This window comes from Nicotiana tomentosiformis, chromosome 2 (assembly GCF_000390325.3).
Source record: "Nicotiana tomentosiformis chromosome 2, ASM39032v3, whole genome shotgun sequence".
NCBI classification, from domain to species: Eukaryota; Viridiplantae; Streptophyta; class Magnoliopsida; order Solanales; family Solanaceae; genus Nicotiana; species Nicotiana tomentosiformis.
This window is the reverse complement of record NC_090813.1, coordinates 8,880,998-8,906,759: the sequence shown is the minus strand read 5'-3', so window position 1 is coordinate 8,906,759 and position 25,762 is coordinate 8,880,998. Positions and strand designations below refer to the sequence as shown.

The 25,762-nt window shown below is 37.8% G+C and overlaps 1 protein-coding gene, 2 long non-coding RNA genes and 2 other non-coding genes across 5 annotated transcripts; 4 read left to right on the top strand and 1 right to left on the bottom strand.

Moving 5' to 3' along the window:
* Window positions 1-8,258: 8,258 nt before the first annotated feature.
* On the top strand, window positions 8,259-9,092 carry LOC138904314 (uncharacterized). The gene has a single exon (XM_070192815.1). It carries the CDS (start codon window positions 8,259-8,261, stop codon window positions 9,090-9,092), a length of 834 nt encoding a protein of 277 aa, XP_070048916.1.
* An 11,256-nt stretch (window positions 9,093-20,348) lies between these two features.
* On the top strand, window positions 20,349-22,230 carry LOC138906367 (uncharacterized). Its single transcript, XR_011413635.1, has 2 exons — window positions 20,349-21,223; window positions 21,921-22,230. It is a non-coding gene; the product is annotated as an uncharacterized lncRNA (long non-coding RNA).
* Window positions 21,164-21,924, bottom strand: LOC138906366 (uncharacterized). Its single transcript, XR_011413634.1, has 3 exons — window positions 21,753-21,924; window positions 21,379-21,589; window positions 21,164-21,252 (listed from the first exon to the last, which is right to left on the bottom strand). It is a non-coding gene; the product is annotated as an uncharacterized lncRNA (long non-coding RNA).
* Window positions 22,002-22,217, top strand: LOC138906855 (small nucleolar RNA U3). Its single transcript, XR_011414500.1, has one exon. It is a non-coding gene; the product is annotated as a small nucleolar RNA U3 (small nucleolar RNA).
* A 2,876-nt stretch (window positions 22,231-25,106) lies between the features above and the next one.
* On the top strand, window positions 25,107-25,321 carry LOC117280112 (small nucleolar RNA U3). The gene has a single exon (XR_004510572.1). It is a non-coding gene; the product is annotated as a small nucleolar RNA U3 (small nucleolar RNA).
* Window positions 25,322-25,762: the final 441 nt, after the last annotated feature.

Here is a 25,762-nt window from a genome sequence, read left to right as displayed (position 1 = left end):
GGGCCCCACTGGAAATTTTTGAGTTAATTTCGTAATTTTTGTTAAAATGTTGATTTCATTAATTAGATGAGTCTATTATGGTTGTATTTATGATATGTAATTGCTTTTGGCTAGATTTGGGCCATTCGGAGTCGGATATTCGTGGGAAAGGCATTGTGACCGATTGATTAAGCTTGGTTCGAGGTAAGTGGCTTGCCTAACTTTGTGTGGGGGAAATCCCCTTACGATTTGGAACTATTGTGGTACGTGAGCGTCGTGCACGTGAGGTGACGAGTACGTACACAGGCTAGTTGTGGTGAAACCCGATTTTCTTATCGCGCAGCAATATGTTTTCCTACTATTTTGAGTTATACCGTTTTAATGAGTACTAATCTATTTTCATTCTTAATTGAGTTATTCCAATATATGTAGCTATCATGTTTAGTCTAATATAACCTGTCTGCGTGCCTTAATTGTTTATGTGAATTATGTGCTGCATGCTTAGTGAATTTCCTGCTTCTTCCCTGATTGGTACTTAGTCTAAATTGTAAATATTTCGAGATGTAGTTGTATTTCTATCATTCGCGCTGCATATTCACTTTGGGACTACGGAACGGTATTCCGGGAGATCCCCATGTACTGCATATTTACTTTGGGACTACAGAACGGTATTTCGGGAGATCCCCATGTACTGCATATTTACTTTGGGACTATGGAACGGTATTCTGGGAGATCCCCATGTACTACATATTTACTTTAGGACTACGAAACGGTATTTCGGGAGATCTCTTGTACTGTATATTTACTTTGGGACTACGGAACGGTATTCCGGGAGATCCCTCTATACTGCATATTTACTTTGGGACTACGGAACGGTATTCCGGGAGATCCCCCTGTATCGCATATTTACTTTGGGACCAAGGAACGGTATTCCGGGAGATCCCCCTGTACATTTACGTTTGGGACTACGAGACGGTATCTCGGGAGATCCCCTGTTGTGATTTCTTTTTACTGAGCTGTTACCTTATATGATTTCATTGTTGTTAAATTTTAGCCTTTATTTTATTGCGGTATTACACTCTATATCGTTTTTATTATATATTTGACAGTAGGTCCCTGACTTGACCTCGTCACTACTCAACCGAGGTTAGGCTTGGCACTTACTGGGTACCGATTGTGGTATTGTAACGACCCGGCCGGTTGTTTCAAGAATTTAAGTCTCGTTCGGCGGCATAAGGCTCTGAGCAGCTTCATATTATGTGTATTGACTTGCGTGCATGGTTGAATTCGGTTACCGATTGTTTCGGAGTGATTTGGGGTACTTAGTTCCTAAAACGGAAGCTTAAGTCTTAGGAGTTTTTTTACCATAGTCAGAACTATGTGAAGACGACTCCAGAATGGAGTTCTGTAGGTTCCATTAGCACCGTTGTGTGATTTTGGACTTAGAAGCGTGTCCGGACTGTTAATCCGAGGTCTATAGCTGATTTAGGCTTGAAATGGCGAAAATCGAATTTCTGGAGATTTGGACCTGAAGTGGACTATTTTTGATATCACGGTCGGAATGCGATTCTGATAGTTGTAACAGATCCGTTATGTAATTTGGGACTTGCCTGCAAAATTTGACGTCATTACGGGTTGATTTGATAGGTTTCGGCATGGGTTTTAGAAGTTGAAAGATTTGAAAATCTATAAGTTCTATTCATGGTGCGATTCGTAGTTTCAATATCGTTTGATGTGATTTGAGAACTCGAGAGGTCCATGTTAAGGTATAAAACTTGTTGGTTTGTTTGGAGGGGGTCCCGAGGGCCCCGGGTGTTTTCGGACGAGTTGCGGATGATTTCCATGGTTTTGGGGAGGTCTGAGTTCTGGTGTAATCGCACCTGCAGACCTTGGGCGCAGGTGCAACGAATGAGTCACAGGTGCGGGAAGAGCTAGACTTGGAAGTATCCGCAGGTAAGGAGAATTTATGCGCATCAGCGGACTCGCACGTGCAAAGATGGAAGCGCATATGCGAGAATTTGAGAGTTGGCCTAGGGTCGCAGGTGCGAGGAAGTTTCGCATCTGCGATGCCTGCATATGCGTAGAAGACTCGAAGGTGCGGAGGTTGTGGGAGTTAGTGACTTCCGCAGATGTGACTGGTTAGACTGCAGGTGCGGAAGGCGCAGGTGCGAGATATGATCGCAGATGCGAGGATCGCTGGGCAGAAAGGGGTTGGAATCGAGGGTTATTTCATTTTCACTCCATTTTTTATTTTCAGCTCGGGAGAAGGCGATTCTTTGGGGGATTTTCAGAGGAATCTTGTGGGTAACGATTTCTTACTAGAATTTGGTTTTATTGCATTAATCTATAGTTGTTTTCTCCATTTAGTTTCGGATTTTTGGGGTTGAAATTGGGAAACATTGGGAGAACTTCTTCAATAAAGATTTCGATTTTTGAAAGGGGATTGTTGGTCGAATTTGAGTATTTCTTATATGGTTGGACTCGTGAGTGAATGGGTGTTCATATTTTATGATTTTTACCCGATTCCGAGACATGGGCCTGGGTCGACGTTTTAGGGCAAATTTCGGAATTTTTGTTAAAATATTGATTTCATTAATTAGATGAGTCTATTATCGTTGTATTCATGTTATGCAATTGTGTTTGGTTAGATTTGGACCATTCATAGTCGGATAATTGAAGAAAGGGCATTCTTACGGACTATTTGAGCTTGGTTCGAGGTAAGTATCTTGCCTAACCTTGAGTCTTCTATGTTGATTGTAGCCCGTGTGCACGAGGTGACGAGTGCGTGCACATACTTATTTTTGGAAAGTTGGCCTTTTAGGGTTCTTAGGTCCTTGTATTCATTGAATATGCAGTTGTTCTTGTTATGATTATATATCTTAATTACTAGATTCACATCTACCTACTTAATTAGAATAAATTGCTTTATGATCCACTATTATCGTTACTTTATTCATATGTGCCTTAGTTGAAACTGTTATCTCTTTTATAGTCATGCTATCTTTTCATAACTGCTTATCTTTATTTGGAATTTATATTATTTTATCCTATAATTATTCAGTCTTAATTGAGGTTATAATTATTTTTTTGTTGTTATCCTTAATTGAATTGTTGAATATCCTTCGTAATTTCCTCAACCTTAAAAGAAGTAGACATCCTATATCTTAGTCGACTTGTTTTATTTGGCATTATTGGATTCGTGTTAGCTTCCCTGTTGTTGACGTGTATATTGTGGGATTCGTTGCTACACCTTAGTTTTCTTTGTTGATTTGTTCGCTTTACGCCTAGCATTTCAGACTGTGGTTATTCCTTGTGATTTGGTCCCATATTTTCCTGTGATTTAAAAGTTCTTGAGTTGATTTACTTGTCGTACTTTGTATTATTACCATTGTTGTTGTTGTATTTGTTGTAGTGATGCACGAGGTTTCTGCCGTACGATTGTTGTTATGGGGTTTTACACGAGGTTTCTGTAGTACTATTGTTACTATTGATATTTGCACATGCGCCTAACAATAATTAAAACAACAATATTATTTAAATAGAATCTCTTACAATTCCCAAAACCGGTAGTACAAGTCATAAGCTCTACAGAGTGTTTGCTAGAAAACTTCTAAATACTACTGTCCAGAAATAAGAATAAACAGTACAAAACGAAAACTGGAAGGTGACTCCGAAGCCTGTGAACGCAGCAGCAGGTTTACCTTGAGTCTCCACAGCAACAGTCCACATAGCTAGCTAACGAACAAGTACCTGGATCTGCACAAAAATATACAGAAGAGTAGCATGAGCATACCACAGCGGTGCCCAGTAAGTATCAAGACTAATCTCGGTGGAGTAGTGACGAGGAACAGTCAAGACACCCACTGATCTAATAAGCCAAACATATATAAGTACATGAATACCAGAAGTATGATGTCTACATAAAGACTATGCAATATGTCTCACAATACAGTAATGGCATTAAAGCAAGAAACAACAAGTATCAGCGGAATATCATGAAGATGACGCAGAGAAAGTGAATGGAACACAACCTAAATCCGGAATCACGAATACAGCAAGGACAAGTAATAACTCTGTAATTACAACCGCTTTTACATCAGGTACTAAGACTAGGTGCCATCACGATACCCAACGAAGAGAAAATTAGGTCGTGACAGGTGTACTCATGCTACTCTCTGCACATGTTTTCCGTGTGCAGATCCAGGTGCACCTTATCAGCCGCACTATCAGTGAGTCGGGACAGCCTTGGAGACTTCAAGGTATATCTACCGCGTCCGCAGACCACGGAGTCTCCTTCTACTCTTTCTCATGTCCATTATTATCTGTATTTTTCCTTGTTAGGTTCTTGATGTATAGAGACACTAGATTTTTCCTTCTGTAGTTTGTGATTCACGATGTTTCGGGTTTTGGGATTTGGTGTTTATTTTTGAATAGTTGGTTAAATTTTTATTTTTTTATTTTTTTATTCCGCAAAATGTTAGGCTTACCTAGTTGTAGAGACTAGATGTCGTCACGATATCACACGGAGGAAAAATTGGGTCGTGACAATATATTATATACTTAAAAATATACTATTTTAAATAAAGTATTTATATAATATTTTGATTCTCTGTATTGTCTAACAATGTTTTGTAGGAGATAAGAATACTATTAATAAAGCAAAAAAATGAAAGAAACGAGAAGGTTGTAACAGATTCAATTCACAACGCAAGAAGGTTATGACGCATCTTCTTCAAGATGCATCTTCCTTGGGACACATTCTCCTCACTATGTATCTCTTTCAGTTAACATCACAACATTTCAAGAAGAAATGCACTTCTATAAATAGAAGGCAACTCTCTGTGTAGTAGGCATCGAGGATAAAGGAACAAAAGAACCACTTTATTTTCTAAAGCTTTGGTCTCTTAATCTTTCTTGTTCTTTTTTCTTTGCTTCTTATAATTTTCAGATTTTCTGGTAGTGTTGGCAATATAGGCCATATTATAGAAGTCCTTTCTTTTTCAAATACTCTATAATGGAGTAGTGTCTTTTTGTTGGGATAATTAATGAAGCTTGATGGAGTAGTGTCAAATACTCTATATATATATATATGGAGTAGTGTCAAATACTCTATATATATATATATATATATATATATATTTATAATAGTTTACTCAATCTTATTACATACTTGGCCTCAGATTTTCTAGCTCCACTTTTATATTGTGTTGGGATGTTAGATTTTAATTAGTCACATCAATCTATTTATTTTTAAAGTTACTTGTATTGATCTTGTAATTCTCACGAAGCAAAATTGATACATATTGACTAGCGTGAATAAGTAGATAGAGGGTCTTTTTCAGCAATCTAGCATTCCAAATCTTGATTTTTGCTTACTTCAATTCTAATTCCCATGAAGGAATTGTTATAAGCAATATTATTGATTTTTTCGTAAAGATAATCTGAAGAGGTCTTTACTACTTCTTGGCACAATTCAAGCAAGATATATATTTCGGTCTTATCATCACTAGTCGTAAGTGAGTAAATAATATAACCTCAAGGAGTATTATTAATTGTTTACTTTCTAGTGAGCAAAGCATAATTGTATTAACAATAAGCAATTATCCATTAGTGAAATATATGTAGAATTTGAGATTTCATTATAAAAATATTGTCAAGTAAATTCAATGATTCCCAACACTTTTTAAATATAAATTTTCCAAAAGTTGTTTTTGTTTAAATAATTTACAAATTCAAAATCCTATTCTCTTTCCATCAATTTGGTTCTCTCAAATAGTAGCTAAAATATTACAAGTTTGTAGCATAGATTTTTCAATCTCTGTGGAACGATATCTTAAACTATACTAGAATTTGACAATGCACGAGAAGAAATATCCTATACACATTGGCCTCATCAAATTTTTGGTGCCGTTGCCGGGGATTGGCATACATCTACTTCAGATTTAATACTTTGTTAATAATATGAGATCTTATTATTGTTATTTTTCTGATAATATTATCACTACATATTAATAACACTTTAAAAAAAAAAATTGTACCTCTTCCTATTATTGCTATCATTAGCTTTCCCTCATTATATTTAGTTTAATTATTTCTAGTACTATCACCTGTTGTATCATTTTTTGTTTCTCATTGCCAGTACTTCGACGTACTTCTCTTTCTATTTTCAATATAGTTTGTTGTTTACGTAATATTATTATTATTATTATTATTATTATTATTATTATTATTATTATTATTATTATTATTATTATTATTATTATTTTGTAATATTATATTATTATTATTATTATTATTATTATTATTTTGTAATATTATATTACTATTATTATTATCATTAGTACTTCTACACTGTTATTCTCACTGATAACTATTACTATTCACTAGTCCAACTTTTGTTTATAGTTAGTAAGTCTCTATTATCTCAATTAGTTGTTAGTATTACTACTAACACTTACTTGTTAGTTTCATTGTTTTTATATTTTATTTTTTATATATATTTTTTTTTAGTAGCCTAATTACTAGTATTAGTATCTACAATATTATTGTATTAGTTTTTCTTCACTAACTATCTATCTTTGAAATTTTCTTTAGTTTAGTTATCAATTACTAACACTACATTAGGAATTAATGTAATATTTTTTTACTTTCAAAATTTTAAGTAGTTTATGACCCGCTCTTCTACAAAAGAGTTGGCTAATTACGATCCTGAAATTGAAAGATCTCTTCGATTGCGCAGGAAAGGACACACATTATCTTCTCAAAGATAACTTGTGACAGAATGGAGCATCAATTAGAAGATGATAACAATCTACGCAAAGTACCACTACCAGTCCATTTAGAAGATCAGTTTGATAATGTGGCGCCAAGACCAGCAAACAGAATCCTAAGGGATTATGCTAGACCTGACCGCTTTAACTGTGAATCTAGTGTCAGGAAGCCTCCAGTGGCAGCCAACAACATTGAAATCATGACCGGCCTGATTCAAACAATTCAACAATCTTGTATCTTCACTAGAGATTCAAGTGAAAATCCACACAGTCATTTAATTGATTTTATGGAACTTGTTGAAACTGCTAAGTACAATGGAGTACCTCTTGAAGCTATCAAGTTAAGGCTATTTCCTTTTTCTTTAAAACGAGATTCCAAAACATGGTTGCGAAGTTTACCTCAAGGGTCAATTACCACATGGGACCAGATGACTCAGAAGTTTTTGAATAAATATTTTTCTCCTGCTAAAACAATAAAGTTAAGGCAAGACATATCTAATTGCTTACAGACTGATACTGAGTCAGTTTATCAAGATTGGGAAAGATTAAAATCAATGTTAAGAAAATGCTCGCACCATGATATTCCTGAACACATGCAATTGTATATTTTTTATCACGGGTTAAAACTCTCTTCTAGAAATGTGATTGATGCAGCTACAGGAGGTTTTGTGATGGGAAAAATCTCAGAAGAAGCATTGCAGTTATTGAATGAAATTTCTGAAAATGCCATTCAATGGCCATCTGAGCATGTAATCATCAAAAGGGCCGCTACGGTAAATCAAGTTGATGCTTTAAACACACTAACACAATAGATTGTTGCTTTGGCACAAAAATTTGAATCTTTTCAGGTGAATACAAAACAACCAAGCCAGTTTGAGGCTTCTGATATGTGTGGAGGAAACCATCTGAATCATGAATGCCAAGCAATCAATCAAAATGATGAACAGGTTAATGCAATCGGTTACAAGTAGTACCCCTTTGGAAGTTAAATGGCACATAAACATCCAGGATTTCAATGGAGCAATCCAAATGGTGATAAGAACTCTTAGAGCTTCCAAAAGCCACAAATACAAGGTCCACCTAGTTACCAAAATCAAAATCATGGCAACCAAATTTCAGACCTTATCAACAAGCAGCTCCATATCAGCAAAAGCCTCAACAAGCACATCCAAGTCTTGATGACCTTTTGTAAAAGTACATTAAGGTCACTAGTGAAAAAATGGAAAGCCAAAATTCAGCCCTTAAAATTTTGAAAATCCACTTGAGCCAATTGGCAACTCTTGTGTCGGAAAATATTCAAGGCCCCTTACCGAACAATACGGAGAAAAAAAGGAACACCTTAAGGCCATTTTCTTAAGATCAGGTAAGGGGCTTGATGAACCCAATACTGTCAGACAAGAAAAGAACCTATCAAAACAACAAGTAAACAAGGGTAAGAATTTTGAAACACCCTTTGAATAATTAGAAGATAAAGAAGTCAAGAAAAATGATGAGAAGATTATTGAAAAAATGACACCTCTCCCTGTGACAATTCCTTTTTCACAAAAAATGAAAAGAGAAAAGCTTGATAGTCAATTTGCAAAAATTTTAGAGATTTTAAAACAGATTCACATTAATATTCCTTTTACTGATACTTTGTTGCAAATGTCTTCTTACGCCAAATTCCTGAAAGAAATTTTATCAAGAAAAAGGAAATTAGAAGATGTTTATGTGGTAATGCTAACTGAAAAATGTAGTGCTATACTTCAAAATAAGCTACCTCAAAAACTGGGTGACCCAAGCAGTTTTACAATTCCATGCACTTTAGGAGGAATATATTTTGAAAAAGCACTCTGCGATTCTGGAGCTTCAATAAACTTGATGCCATTTTCTCTTGGTGACTTGAAAGATCTTGGTGTCTCTCTTCAATTTGCAGATCAGAGTACTAAGAAACCTAAGGAAATAATTGAAAATGTACTTGTGAGAGTAGATAAATTTGTTTTTCCTGTAGATTTCATAGTGCTTGAAATGAAGGAGTGCCATGATGAACTAATTATTTTGGGTAGACCATTTCTTGCTACAGGTAGAGAAATTATAGATGTCCATCAAGGACAACTAATTCTAAGAGTTGATGAAAAAAGGGTCATTTTTGACATGCAAAAGATACTAAGATTTTTCAGAGATGAATCATCATCTTCATGCTTTTCAATTGACACGATTAGTTATCTTACAGATGAAGTTAGAGACGATCAATTAACTCCAGACTCAATGGAAAGATGCTTTGCCAAATCAGGCACCATACAAGATGATGATCCCACCATCAGAAGAGAGGCTGAAATATTAGAAAAGGATTATGAGGATTAGGAGATGCAACCAGAAGAAGTTCTGCCAAAAACCGATTTCAAAATTCTCTCGTCTCATTTAAACTATGCATATCTTGAGAAAGAACAATGTCCAATGATTATTTCATCTTCTTTGACTCCAGAACAAGAAGAGAGATTAATTGACATCTTGAAAACACACAAAGGAGCCTTAGGGTGGAAAATAGCAGATATCAAAGGAATTAATCCAGTTGTTTGTACTCACAGAATCTTCATGGAGGATAACTACAAGGCAATAGTCCAACCCCAAAGGAGATTGAATCCAGCAATGCAGGAAGTGGTAAAAAAGGAGATTGTAAAACTTCTGGTGACATGTATCATTTATCCTATTTAAACAGTCATTGGGTAAATCCTGTTTAGGTAATGCCAAAGAAAGGAGGTATGACAGTTATTAAAAATGAAAATAATGAACTCATACCTACCAGGACTGTCATAGGATGGATAGTCTGTATTGATTACAAACATATCATTGATGTTACTAGAAAAGATAATTTTTCTTTGCCATTTATTAATCAAATGTTGGAAAGAATTATAGGATATAGGTTTTATTGTTTTCTTGATGGCTACTCAGGGTATAACCACATACCAATTGCACCAGAAGATCAAGATAAGACAACCTTCACATGTCGACATGGAACATATTCTTATAGGAGAATGCCATTTGGTTTATGCAATGCCCCTACTATATTTCAGCGTTGCATGTTAGCAATTTTCTCTGACATGACCGATAAATTTCTCGAGATTTTTATGGATGATTTTACACTCTTTGGAAAAACATTTGAGGATTGTCTTTATCACTTGACTTTAGTTCTTAAGAGATATGAAGAGACAAACTTGATTCTTAATTGGGAAAAATATTATTTTATGGTTGATGAGGGAATTGTTTTAGGACATAAAATTACTGCTCAAGGGATAGAAGTTGATAAGGCTAAAATTGATCTTATAGCAGGATTATCCCCTCCCACAACTGTTAAAGGCATTAGAAGTGTTTTAGGTCATGCAGGTTTTTACAGACGGTTCATAAAAGACTTTTCAAAGATTTCAAAACCACTGACTAACCTCTTGATGAAAGATACTAAGTTTAATTTTTCAAGTGATTGCCTAGATGAATTTGAGACCCTTAAGAAAAAGTTATCAACTGCCCATGTAGTTGTGTCTCCTGATTGGAATCAACCTTTTGAGGTTATGTGTGATGCTAGTGATATAGCAGTAGGAGCTGTTTTAGGCCAGAGAAAAGATAAGATGTTTTGTCCCATTTACTATGCTAGTACAACAATGAATGAGGCTCAACTTAATTATGCCACAACAGAAAAAGAGTTACTAGCAGTAGTATTTGCATTTGATAAATTTCGTCCATATTTGATTGGAACTAAGGTCGCAGTTTTCACTGATCATGCAACTTTGAAATACCTCCTAGCAAAGAAGGATGCTAGACCTAGGTTGTTAAGATGGATTTTACTTCTGCAAGAAGTTGATCTTAAGATAAAAGATAAAATGGGAACGGAGAATCAGGTAGCTGGCCATTTGTCTATATTAGAAAATCCTCCCCTTGAGTTTAGTGAGATAAAGGAAGAATTTCCTGATGAACATATTTTTTCAATTGACTCAGTGGTGACTCAACCACCCCAGTTTGCAGATATTGCAAACTACTTAGTTAGAAAGTGGACATCCCAAGATCTCTCGTACCAACAAAGGAAAAAACTTATATCTGATGCAAAGTATTATCTGTAGAACGAACCTTACTTGTTTAAATTTTGTGCAGATAATATAATTAGAAGATGTGTGCCTGAAGAAGAGATGACCAAAGTTTAATATCACTGCCATGATGGAGCAATTGGAGGTCATTATGCAACAAATCGAACAATTTTTAAGGTTTTGGAAGCTGGATTCTTTTGGCCGACACTCTTTAAAGATGCCCGAACATATGTTGCACAATGTAATAGGTGTCAGAGAACAGGTAACATCACTAAAAGAGATGATATGGCATTGCAATCGATACATGTATGTGAAATATTTGATATTTGGGGAATAGATTTCATGGGACCTTTTCCTTCATCTCACTCTTTTAAATATATTCTTGTGACTGTGGATTATGTGTTAAGATGGGTTGAATCTATCCCCACAAGAAAGAATGATGCTCGTACAGTGTGCAATTTTCTTAGAAAAAATATTTTTACTAGATTTGGCACACTGCAAGTCATCATTAGTGACCAAGGAACTCTTTTCATGAATAGACAATTCTATACTTTGCTATCAAAATATAGTGTGACTCACAAAACAGGAACACCATATCATGCTCAATCTCCAGGACAAGTTGAAGTTTCGAACCGCGAGTTAAAACGAATTCTTGAGAAAACGTTTGGAATTTCTAGGAAAGATTGGTCTTTAAAATTAGATAATGCATTATGGGCTTACTGAATAGCGTTCAAACGCGGATTGGAACATCCCCATATAGACTTATCTTTGTAACAGCTTGTTATTTGCCAGTTGAATTAGAACACAAAGCTTTTTGGGCATTGAAAGCACTAAACTTTGATTTGACCTCTGTTGGTAAATATAGGTTTTTTCAAAAATAAAAACTATGGCACAAAAACTTGATCCGAAAAAAGAATTTCAAAATTGGAGATAAGGTACTTCTTTACAATATCCAACTCAGGCTATTCCCTGAAAAATTAAAATCCAGATGGACAGGTCCTTACAATGTTACAAATGTTACTTCATATGGTGCTATTGAGATTTAGCAGATCAGTGTTGGAGCAAAGTTTAATGTAAATGGTCACAAACTAAAATTATATTTTGGAGGGCAATTTGAGAAACAACCATCAGTTAATCTAGTTGAATGAAGAATCGTGTAGAAAATAAGTCGAGCTGGCGACTTTAAACTCAGAACTATATTTTCCTACCCGTAGTCATTGAGGGTGAAGCAATGGAGCCTTATAAGTCCCGTATAAATTTGCATAATAAAATTTCCTAACCAATTGATCTGGTTAATATCCACGTTATTGTACAATCAGAACATTTTATAAAGGCCCCTACAAAAATAGAGTCACCTATACAGGAGTAATTCCATGGTGATCGGTATGCCTGTAACGACCCGGCCGGTCGTTTTGAGAATTTGAGCCCCGATCCCCTAATATCTGCTTTCCCCATATTTGTTTTTGCTTTTGGCATTTTGCCGGAATGTTTGGTTATGGAATTCGGGGAGTTTTGGGACACTTAGTCCCTAGTTGTGAGTTTAAGCCTTAGAGTTTAGACCGTAGTCGAAACTGTGTGAATACAGATCCGAAATGGAATTCTGTCAACTATGTTATCTCCGTTGAGTGATTTTGAGATTAGGAGCGCGTCCGGAATGTGTTTTGGAGGTCTGTAGTAGATTTAGGCTTGAATTGGCAAAAGTTAATTTTTCGGCGATTTCGGCCGATAGTGGAAATTTTGATATCGAGCTCGAAATTCCATTCCGAAAGTGGCAGTAGGTTCGTAGTGTCATTTGTGACCTTTGTGTAAAATTTGAGGTCATTCGGACTAGAATTGATGTGGTTCGGCGTCATTTGTAGAATTTTAAAAATTTTAAATTCTTAGGTTTGAATCCGTGCTTAATTCATGATTTTGGTGTTGTTCGGCATGGTTTAAAGGCTCGACTAACATCATAGGGTGTTGTAGGAGTGGTTGGTATATTTGGTTGAGGTCCCGGGGGCCTCGGGCGTGTTTCGGATGCTTAACGGGAAGAAACTTGGACTTAGGAAAAATTTGGTGACTTTGCTGGTTCTGGTGTTTCGCACCTGTAGAAAAGAGACCGCAGGTGCGCGAGCCGCACATGCAAAGATGGAGGCGCAGGTGCGAGAAGAGCTAGACTTGGCAGTCTCCGCAGGTGCAGAGAATTTGTGCGCATCAGCGGACTCGCACATGCGAAGATGCAAGCAGAGATGCGAGAAGTCGAGAGTTGACCTGGGGTCGCAGGTGCGAGGTAGTTCCGCATCTGCGATGCCCTCAAATGCGCAAGGCTGTTCACAAATACGCAAGATGCGCTGAAGCGGAAGGGATGTCCGCAGGCGCGAGCGCGCAGGTGCGGCCCATTATGTGCTTTATTTACGTTTGATGTGACGTACAATCTCGAGTATGAATGTTTTGAAAGATTCGTAACGTTAAATTTTTTTGGGGAAAATTTAATTCTCGTGTCTGGTTAATGAGTTTGGGCTCAGAAAGATTAAGTGATTTCATAGTAATTGTGGCTGCGAAAGGGTAAAAAAAAGATGCCAATTTGAGACTAAGCAGGTGGCTTATCTCCTGAGGAGCAAAATATGTAGGTGTGTTCCTTATGATGTAAATAGAGAGTTTCTTTTCTGCCAGCGGGGCGTATGTGTTGAGACTTGAATTTGAATCTGGTTGAGAAAGTTGACTTGAGTGTTAAGAGAATGAATGCGAGATTAGCGGATGATTGAGGTATTTTATGGTTGGTGTGTCTTGAGCTTGAGAAGAATTTTAGTTGAACTGACTGCAGTATTATGGATGTAATAAAGTATGGATATTGTGAGTTATCAAGTATTTTAATCTATGGCTTCGATGTAAGTGGGGGAGCCTGCTATTGACAATTCAATTCATGGTTATGTGTCAAATTCTTTTGTTATGGTCTGAAGTATAATTGGGAATCAGTGATGACTTGCAGAGGTGGAGTTCGAGAATGATTTGAGTAAAGAAATTTCTGGATACGGAATATATTTCGCTTTATGGGTATATAAAAATCACGAGGTGAGTGAGTTGTTATTCGTGAATGATGTAGTGCGTACGGAGTATGAATTTGATAGGTGGTATTAAAGTAGAGTTACTTCTTTGAGTGTTGTTATGCTAATGGGGCACGTGTCTTTTGACCCATTTGGGCGGTGTAATGTGGATTTGAACAAAGGGGGTGACTCTCGGGAAAGTTCTAATGGATTCGAGATTAATATGTAACGATTGAGAATTTTCGGCGGATTTATTTATGGCTGGAATGTGAGATTTAAGTTGGATGGTGTCGAGACTTGTGGAATTTTTGTATATCATTTTGGATTTTATATTTCGGTATCAGGAAGGTGAATGAAATGGTCTTAGACTCAAATAAGGTATTTTCAAAGTGAGTGTTACGGTTGTGGTACTTTTGTGGTGCTTAAGAAGAATAAGATGACTTATGGACCTTAGGACGACATGGTTTTATGTTGGGATGTCTTATAGTGTACTTTGGTTAAGGATAGTAGTGTTCTGATAAGGAGAAATGTCAACTTGAAGGTAATCCAGGAGAACCTCGGAGGAAATAGAACCATGGGGTTGTAGGCTAAACCGGTATGGTAATGGCATGCTCAGTTCTTTTGGATAATAATGAGGTGGAGGCTTTATAGATGTTTTGGTGGCAATATTCTTGGGTTTTGGTGACCAGCGTGGCTTGGACGAGATAGAGGAGATTAGTTCTGATAGCTTGAATTGGTGGGAATGGATTTCAAAGTATTCTTGATGGTTTCTACCATGGTTGGAACTGGATATTTTCTACTGGTATGGGAAAACGTGTTGTGCATTATGATTTCTTCCGGGAAAGAAGCAAGAGAAAAGTTCCAACTAATAGGGTATGTAATTCGCTAGTGACTCAGAGTTTATAATGAGATTCTTGGGTTTTTCACGTGATAGATGTGGTGTGGTGTGCGGGATAAGATTTATATGTACGGGGTGGTAGTTCATTCTTGAAAGTAAGATTACGGATTCTGAATGGAATGGTAAGTGTTATATATATTTAGGTGAATGTTATAGTTGCTCGGTAATCCCTGAGAAGGGTGCGCATTTCAGAAGGCGCATTGTGTTTTGACTTACGGATGTTCATCGATATTGCAGTACCCACCTAGTTGATAAACTGCTGATATTCAAATTATTGCTATATGGCATGAAGGAATTATGGGAATATTCCTAGTGGGATGATCGTGCACGAAAGATGTGATAGCGATGCGAGTGTTGGAGTTGTGATAAGTTACGATAGTTCATGTGTACTTATTTGATTGCTCCCGTATGTAATGCTTGGATTAGAGGCATGTGACCATGCCAGGCGGATTATGTTATTGGCATGTGAGTTGTCTATGCGGATCCATGTACTGATATTTTTGGCACTTGAGTTGTCCATGCGGGTCCAGATATTTATATTATTGGCACGTGAGTTATCTGTGTGGGTCGAGATATTTATATTATTGGCACGTGAGTTGTCCGTGCGGATCCAGGTATTGATACTATAGCACGTGAGTGGTCCGTGCGAGTGATGTTAATGTGATCTCTAGAAGAGCTGGTTACTGTTATTAAATTTGTGTGTCTTGGTTATACTATATATAATGAGCTTATAGCATTACAGTTGTGGCGGTCCTTGTTGAACTTACTATACGGTTCTCTTCTTTGAGATATTTTTCCATTTTTGAGTGCATAGATTGCCCAGTTTTTGGTTTGAGAAATATTGGTGTGGCATGTATATGGAATAGTGGTGTTTGATAAAATAAGTTCATTGGACCTAGAATGGTTACTATCGGGTTGGATTCTGGTATATTGGGAGGATAATATTGTAGGTCGGCATAGAAAGTGATTATATCTGGGACTATGGTTATGGCTGGATACAGCTTGTTCATACTTATACAGTGTGTAGATGTGAGATTTGGGTATTGAAAAGAATTCTGGATGTTAGAAATTTGGCTCCATGGTTTTTGGGCTAAGGTTAAATTAATAATTTCCATTTATGTTGTGTGGTCAGGCCTATATAGAATAGGGTGATGTGAGATCACCCCGGGGTACGTGCGTGATAAGATGGAATAGTGATTTGGTGGCTTGAAAACAACTCATGGTACGTTCGAGGACGAACGTATATTTAAGTGGGGAAGATTGTAACGACCCAACCGGTCGTTTTGAGCATCTACGCTCCTTTCAACTATTTAAAGTCTTGCATAACTTCCTACGAGATATTATTACTTGTGTGAATTGTCGGTTTTGATTTTATGGTATTTTAGAGTTAGCTTGGAAGAATAAATTTCATGTTGGAAGCTTAAGTTGAAATAGTTGACCGGATGGTGATTTATGTATAAACGACACCGGAATAGAGTTTTGATGATTCCAATAGCTCCGTATGGTGATTTTGGACTTAGGAGCGTGTCCGAAAAATTATTTGGAAGTCCGTAGTAGAATTTGGCTTGAAATGGTTAAAATAAAAAGTTAAGTTTGGAAGTTTGACCGGGGAGTTAACTTTCCAATATCGGGGTCGAAATCTGATTCTGAAAATTTGGAATAGCTTTGTTATGTCATTTATGATTTGTGTGCAAAATTTAAAATCATTCCGGATTGATTTGATATGTTTCGGCACAAGAAATAGAATTTGAAAGTTCAAAGTTCATAGATTTTGATTTGAGGTGCGACTCGTCATTTTGATGTTGTTTGATATGATTTGAGGCATCGAGTAGGACCGTGTTATGTTATGGAACTTGTTGGTATATTCGGACGGGGTCCCGAGGTCGGGTGAGTTTCAGATGCTTAACGGATCGAATTTGGATTTGGAGGAGGAGCTGAAGTAGCTGGGCTGCTTGTGTGATCGCACCTGCGCGAAAAAAGGGCAGTAGGTACGAGCTCGCGGATGCGAGGAATTAGTTGCGGAAGCGGAAAATGCATGGGCTGGCCAAGCACCGCAGGCGCGAAGAAATCATCGCGGGTGCGAAGACCGCAGGCGCGAAGAAATCACCGCGGGTGCGAAGACCACATGCGCGAAGAAATCACAGCAGGTGCGAAGAATGCAGGCGCGATGACATCACCGCGAGTGCGAAGACCGCAGGTGCGATGAAATCACCGCGGGTGCGAAGAAATCACCGCGGATGCGAAAATCCTGGACAAAATGTTAAAAACAGAGGGGGTTCCGAGTTTTGCCATTTTTGGACCTTCAAGCACGATTTTTGGGGCGATTTTGAGAGAGAATTCAAGGGAAACTTGAGACAAGTCATTTGTGATCATTTCTACTCCATTATATTGAATTATCATCGAATAATCTGACTAGATTACATGTTTTTGAGGTGTAAATCGGGGGTTTGAACTTAGGGATTTGAAAATAAGATTTGAAGATTTGGAGGTTGAGCTGAGGTCGGATTTTTGTAAAATTTGTATGGTTAGACTCGTGTTTGAATGGGCTTTCGGATTTTGTAACTTTTATTGGGTTTCGAGATGTGGGCCCCACAGACGATATTTGGGTCTGAAAGAGTCAAGATGCTTACATGAAAATCTTGATAGTGGCAGCTAACAGGAGAATATTGTTCCGACCCGCATATTTTTCGCCCAAATTCGCCGCCTAAAGGACTGCCAAACGAGCCAAACTGGGCTGGCAAAGACCAGAAGGTCTTTGCACATGGAGGTAACAATCCAACAGGCTGTCCGGGCCCTCATAGAGGCTACTTTCCGCCAGCAAAGTCAAGTGCTGCGCCGCTAGGTAGGGCCACATCCTGTCTGGAGGAGAATGGGAGCAAATCCCGCCAGCAAGAAAGGCACCACAGCAGCTGGACAAGTCAGCTTGCACCTGGACTGCCAACATCTTCCAGGAATCCAGCATAGAGCAGTGCATCACAGGCTGGCCGGTCCCACAACCAACTTAGTTGCTTGTGGGCATTTTTCTGTATAAATAGGATACATAAGTCTTGTTAGAAGACAGATCTCTTTACTTGTATTTCCTTCTTTTGTATATGAGATAAACCCCGAAAATTGGCCTTGGCCTCCCATCTTTGTGTCTTTCATTTTCGTTATCCCTCCAACCTTTGAGTTTGGGTGATTGCCTTGGTCCTAAGCACGATTTTGTGCTTGTTTCTTGTTAAGGGCTGAAGCAAGAGTAGTAGTCAGGCTATCTTGCTGCCCTCGCGGAGTCCCCAGAAAACGGGTCCGTGACAAGTGGTATCAGAGCAAAGGTTACTTAACCATGGCAAATGATGGAGATATCGCAAATTTAGACAACAATCGTGGCAGAGACGAGTCACCAACAAAGAGGCAGAAACCAAAGAAGAGAGGAACAAGCAAAGTTCGAGATCCCACCATAGCCGTAACAAGTGAGGCGCCAGCTTTACCGCCGCCCCCACAACAGGTTAGACTTGGTGATGATCGTGAGGCTTCTGTCTCAGATCCTTTAAACGTGAGAATGGGCCTCACTGAAGCTAGTTTAGATGCTCTAAACCAGCACATGGGGGAAGTCCTGCATAACTTCCAAGCACTGGAGTCTACGACCCTAGATGGACTTGACGAAGTCAAAGAGTCGATAGATCAAGCAACTTTCGAGCACAGGGAAGGACTGACCAACCTTGAGCTGAAGCTGACCGAGGCTGTATCAGCATTGCACGGGGAGATTGAGCTCCTAAAGAAGCAACTGAAGGCAGTAGAGTTAGCCAGTGGCACGGGTCATGTGACAGTGCGGGAAACCAAGATCGAGGGCCCAAAACCGAGGGAGTTTAGGGGCGAACGAGACGCTCAAGAGGTAGAGAACTTCATCTGGAAGATGGAAGACTACTTTGAGCACCTTTACATCGTTGATGAGGCTGCCAAGGTCCGTGCAGCAACGATGTATCTTGCCGAGACCGCCATGCTTTGGTGGAGACGGAAGAAGGCCGACATGGAGAAGGGAACTTGCTCCATCAATAGCTGGGATCAGTTCAAGTTCGAACTGAAGCGCCAGTTTTACCCACAAAACGTTGTCAATGAGGCACGTAGGAAGTTGAGAGAGCTCAGGCAAACAACTTCCATAAATGAGTACGTGAAAAATTTCACAAAACTCATTCTGCAGATTCCAAACTTGGCAAGCGATGACTTGTTATTCACTTTCATCGATGGTCTTCAAGACTGGGCAAGACAGGAATTGCAGCGACGTCAAGTCAAAGACGTCGATGAAGCTATTGCGGTTGCAGAGTCCTTAAATGATTATGGGACAGAACCCACTAAGGCGAGGGACACCAACTTCCAGACGGATGGAGACCATGGATATCAGGATAGGGGCAAACAAGTTGCTGCCCCAGACCGCGATTCCAGAGAACAAGGCAATCAGGCGCCTTGGCGCAATCGGTACAACCAAAGGAGGAAGGATGCTAGTCCCCCCAAAGTTGTTACATCTGCAAGGACCCTGGTCATACTTGCAAAAATTGTCCTTCTTTGAAGAAACTCGGCGCCATAATCGTGGCCGAGCGGAAGCTTACAGAGGAAAGATTTCAAGCGGGTGAACAAGCCAGAGAACAACCGCCGCACATAGCTCATCTTGGCAACATGGTACTGGGCGCAGTAGTTGCCGAAAAGCCTGCTTTGAAGCAGGTCGCCCAGGGGAAGCATGACATTGTCAAACTGGTTCACGCTTTAGGCAACGATGTGATTGACAAGGAGCGTCAGTCAGGAGAACCAGGATCACTGTTTGTGGATGCTCAATTAAACGGACAATCAGTCCGCATCATGGTAGACACCGGCGCGACACACAATTTTGTGTCCGAAGCAAAGGCTAAGTCACTTGGCCTTGTGTTCGGTCCTAGCAGTTCTGTACTGAAGACGGTAAACGCCAAACCCACCAACGTGAAAGGGATCGCCCGCAATGTGCAGCTCAACTTAGGAGCTTGGCAGGGAAACGTGAGTTTCTTTGTCGCTTCCCTGGACGTGTTTGATCTGGTTCTGGGGCTAGATTATTGGGATGCAGTGAAGGCATTCATCTGCCCATTTCTCAACCAGATTTACATATATGACCCAAGGGGTCCATGTGTGGTGCAGGCAGTTCGGGTACCACAAGTTGTTAGTTTGCTGTCCGCAATTCAAACCGTAAAAGGCTTCAAGGAAAAGGGAGCACCGGGGTTGGCAGTCGGGACAGGGACTAAGGAGGTCAAGAGGGACAAAGCCTTGACTCCTTCGGAACAACGGGTCCTTAAGGGTAAGGACTTAATTGTGTGGACGAAGCCACCTGCCAAGGGTCCGTACATGGCACCTCCAAAGTTGGGGGAATCAAGGAAGCAACGTGGAAAGCTACTTGGGTCGAAGCATGTCGATCCGTTACAGGCACCTTGTAGAGACAAGGGTGATAAGGAGCGGAGGCAATCCAGGCGACCAACAGTTTTCACAAGTTCTTCGGTCGTCGACAAAAAGGTCGAGACCATTATCAAGCATCGGGTAATACAAGGAGTAGGTTGGGGCAATTCAAGCGCCCAATTTCTTGTCCGATGGAAGGGGCAACCGACGGAAGGGGCGACATGGGAAAAATATGAGACATTATGGCCGTTCAAAGATCAAGTTCACGACTACTTGAATCGTTGTGGCGCCGAGGTCGTCGCCATTTCAAGTGGGGGAGAGTGTTCCGACCCGCATATTTTTCGCCCAAATTCGCCGCCTAAAGGACTGCCAAACGAGCCAAACTGGGCTGGCAAAGACCAGAAGGTCTTTGCACATGGAGGCAACAATCCAACAGGCTGTCCGGGCCCTCATAGAGGCTACTTTCCGCCAGCAAAGTCAAGTGCTGCGCCGCTAGGTAGGGCCACATCCTGTCTGGAGGAGAATGGGAGCAAATCCCGCCAGCAAGAAAGGCACCACAGCAGCTGGACAAGTCAGCTTGCACCTGGACTGCCAACATCTTCCAGGAATCCAGCATAGAGCAGTGCATCACAGGCTGGCCGGTCCCACAACCAACTTAGTTGCTTGTGGGCATTTTTCTGTATAAATAGGATACATAAGTCTTGTTAGAAGACAGATCTCTTTACTTGTATTTCCTTCTTTTGTATATGAGATAAACCCCGAAAATTGGCCTTGGCCTCCCATCTTTGTGTCTTTCATTTTCGTTATCCCTCCAACCTTTGAGTTTGGGTGATTGCCTTGGTCCTAAGCACGATTTTGTGCTTGTTTCTTGTTAAGGGCTGAAGCAAGAGTAGTAGTCAGGCTATCTTGCTGCCCTCGCGGAGTCCCCAGAAAACGGGTCCGTGACAATATGCTCCTATTGGTATCACAAAACTGAAGGACCATAAGCAACCTGGCATACCGCTCTCTGTTTCATCAGATCTTGGTTTGTCTTTGCAGGCTTGCCAATGCCATATAATTAATAGTTCGTTGAGTCGTTCTGCCTCCAGTACAACAGCTTCTTTAGATGTAAGTTGATCTAGAGCTTTATTGTCGTCCTGCATTTGTAACCCATCCTCCAAACAGTCATGGATATAAGATAAGAAGAATCACCTTTACTAAACTTAAACAAGGTAGCACATGCAATTCCTCAAACAAATGCAAAGCGCTAAAGTTGTATGTACCTCTAATTGGGCACACTTTAAGCCTTTAACTCTTGCCTCCAGGGGTGTGATAACTGCCCTAATAGGAGGCATTTCATCATATTTTATGCAGCATGAACTCTCAAGTAGTAGCTTCTTTTTTCTGCTGTGGATTTTGTAACCAGAGCTTCTTTTTTCCTTTATAATTTTTTCTCCTTTTACTTTTTTCCTTCTTATTTGGCCTCAAATAGTCCTGGCATAGAAAAAATTACAAATGTTTTATAGTTCTAGTTGATTGGAGAGATCAAAAGGACAACAACTGGCTAGGTTTCTGATCTTCGTCATAGCAAACTTCCAGCTTAAAATAAAATAAAATTAAAAAGCAAAATCATCAAACAAACCCATTTAACACCTACTTTCGTCAATTTCCCGTCTTGTGGAATTTCTGAAATCTTCCAATGTTCCATAACCCTATACAAATTGTTAACATCAAACGGCCTGCTTTCATTTCATGATAGTTGTAAAAGCAAACCTGTTAATCTTCGCATATGAAAGCTGACTCAATTCCACTTCTTGCACTGCAGAACGACACTCTCTCTGTCCCTCATCGGCAATATAAAGCACAGAAAAGGCATTTACAAGCACAGATGACGAAGATGAAGTTCACGACCTTACTTGAACAGGATCTGTTCTATAGGCTCGTACCACTGTATCCTTGAGTTCTAAGGAGACAGGAAACCAAGTCTGGTTGATGAGACATGGCCATTGGACCAGAGCGTGATTAACAGCTCCCACGGCCCTCGGGTTATGGTGCCGTAGATGATCGTTCTCAGCCCCCTAACCATGGGTGTTGGGATGGTCTAATGGCTGTCTGACAGACTACAATTCCTTTTTTTTGCTCTTGATGTTCTCCATTTCTGTCACTTGAAGTTGAGCTGAATCCCTCCTGCAAATTTCACCATAGATCACTGCTAAAGAAAGAAATGTAAGTTACTAAAATAACGAATTTTAATCTCACTAAGCTAGTTCAATAAAATAAAAAAATCCTATTCCACATAAGTTTTTATATGCCCTTGTTATGATTTATGAGGCGTGAAATATCTTATAAAAATTATTGTTATCTTTGTTACCAAACACTATAAGCAAATAACACAAAAAATATTTTTACCACAATTATTCAAACACAACAAAATAAATTAAAGAATTTGAATCTTTTGGTATTTTAGAAATTTGTGAGTGATGAGGTAGAACTCCTCATAGAAAAATGTTAATAAATAACAATAAAAGTTTTAAGTAACTAATATTGAATTACAAAAATATATAATACTACATTAAAAATTATAGGAAATTATCATTTATTGGAATGAATATAAAAGAAAGAAAAATGATAACACACTTATTTTGAATATCTTTTGTCTTATGTTACATCCTTAATGCTTCAACTTAGCATGTTTAGCAATTTAATTTTTAATACTATATTATAATGGATTTTGCTCTATTTTCTTATTTCATTCATGGCCGATGCTTTTCTAGTGAAAATAAAAATATGTACCTTAAAAGTTTTATCAACTTGATAAATAATTTTACTTACATAATGATTTTGAAAATTATTGAATTGATGTTTTTTTTGCTAATTTATAAATTCAAAGACTTAATTATTTGTTGAGATTTCATGCTTTTAAGATAGTATGAAGATGCGAATTATTTTCGAACTTTTTTCCTACTCGAACACTATATTATTCTCTTTATCAATTGTATAATATTTATATAATGTCGTTCGCCTTTTTTACCCTTTAAAAATATATTTTATATTTGACAAAATAGTAATTTATTTATCTTCCTAATATTTAGGATTTCTAAATTAACTAAAATTTTAATTATTATATCTTTCCTTATTTGAATTCTGTAGAAAAAAAACTTTAAAATTAATTAAAATTTTACCTTATATAAATTATTTAATTTAATTATGACACAACTATAACTATACTTTTTCTAATATTTAGGAAAAAAAGAAATAGAATAGGCGGATTATTTCCATAAATCTACGTTATCAATTTTCCTTTCCACTAAGAGTATTTTAATTTGTTTGGCAAAAATCACTTAGCTTGAACACTCACTTTAATTGTACTATTCTTTTATCATTATTGCCACTGAATCCTTTCCTTACAATATTTTCGCAGTGTGGTGAGTTATTCAATATATATGTATAAGGAAAGATATAATAAATAAAATTTTAGTTGATTTAGAAGTCCTAAATATTAGGAAGATAAGCAAATTACTATTTTGTCCAATTTTAGGGTAAAAAAGACGAACGATATTTCGCTAAGGGCCTTCGTGCTTTTAATATAGTATAGATTCTGATTGGGACGAAGAGGCTTTACCAAAAGTATTTATTTCTTTAAAATGGTAAAAATTACTCAATATGAAAATATTAAATTTTAATTTTTTAAATTTCTCAATCTCCTTTTCAATATTTTTAACCGTTTAATATCCGGAATTTCTCTATTAGTAGAGCTCAAACCTAGAATACCATTCATTTCATGTCATACTTTGATGTTTCAAAGTGTTTACGAGATTTTTCCCTTAAGTCTTTCAAAAAACTTGAACATATCTTTATGATATAGTAGGGGGTAGCCCATGTTGTGCATTGGCCCAATAATACTATTACCTAAATACTAGTGTCGTATGGTAGTGTTAGATCGAGTTCATCTCCAAAGGATACTAAAGTTATTCTTAAAATACCTAAAGTCATTAAAAAATTATAATTTTATTGGTCCCAACTATTACTTGAAAATTAAAATTTAAAAAGAGCTTGTTTGATGATCATGTTGTGCGAATTGGCAGGAGTTATAAAATTTTTATTTAACTTATAAGCAATAACAATCTTCTTTTGGGTCAAGTTATCTAATGCAACTACAATTAGGTTCACATTTAATATTACCTCATATCTAAAATAAATATCTTTTTAATTTTTTTTATGCTCATTAAGGAAATCATATAAAATATTTATTATAAGATTTATTTGATTAATTTATGCTTTATATCATAGTCAAATTACTCATTATATTCTGTAGGTAATTTATACTAAAGTTAGATGATTTTAGCTTCAATTATTGATTATCAAATTTCATACTACTACTACTACTACTTTATAGGAAACAAAATTCTTAAAATTTGCATAATGAGAAGAAATTTACGTTTAAAGAGAGAACTTTTGAGAGCATAGGTGTCCGACTAATTATCTGTACAAATATTAACTATACAATTTAAATTAATATAGAACAATTAAAGTATATACTTTGTGTGTGAAATTTATAAGATTAATATCATATAAAGTACCACTTAGTAGCCATGAAATTGTTTTTTTGCCATGGAATTGTTTTTTTGCATATTTCTAGTCTTTTTTGGGATATTCAAAATATTTTACTCCTATCATATTTTCTTAAACTTTGACTTTTGATCTTACCATCCTGATTTCCTTTTTGTTATCCAACTAATAAATAAAAGAGAAGATAAATCTATCAACATAAGTCTAGTTCTTTAAACTAAAAGGTAAGATGTACACGCATAGAACAATCGAGCATTAAATTTGTTTTTTTTTTTAATTTCGTATGAATTTTTTGAATATTTTTATTAAAAAATAAAGCTTTTGTACAAAGTATAGACTCAATTCCACATGTTTTACTAGGAACGACACACTTACCGTCCCACATCGGCAATATACAGCAGAAAGAAGGCATTTATAAACATGAATGACGAAGATGATGTTCAAGACCTTACTTGAACAAGATCTGTTCTATAGGCTCGTACCACTGTATCCTTGAGTTCTAAGGAGACAGGAAACCAAGTCTGGTTGATGAGTCATGTCCATTGGACCAGAGCATGATTAACAACTCACACAACCCTCGGGTTAAGGTGCCGTATATGATCGTTCTCAGCCCCTAACAATGGGTGTTGGGATGGCCTAATGGCTGTCTCATAGACTCTTCACATCTTTTTTTCTCTTGATTTTCTCCATTTCTGTTACTTGAAGATGAGCTTGAGCTCTCCTGCAAATTACACCATTGACGACTGCTTCTATGGCATTTTTTCGGGACAACAAGACTCCGATTAAGCTAAGCAATATACTAGCCTGTTTGGCTAAGCTTTTTTTGGGTGTTGGGATGGTCTAATAGCTGTCTGATAGACTCTTCACATCTTCTTTTTTGCTCTTGATTTTCTCCATTTCTGTTACTTGAAGATGAGCTTGAGCTCTCCTGCAAATTACACCATAGATGACTACTTCTATGGCATCTTTTCGGGACAACAAGACTCCGAATAAGCTAAGCAATCTACTAGCCTTTTGGCCAAGCTTCTTTTTGGGCCAAAAGTATATTTTTTTTGTTGCCAGAAGTGCTTTTAGCCAAAAATTGAGGTGTTTGGCCAA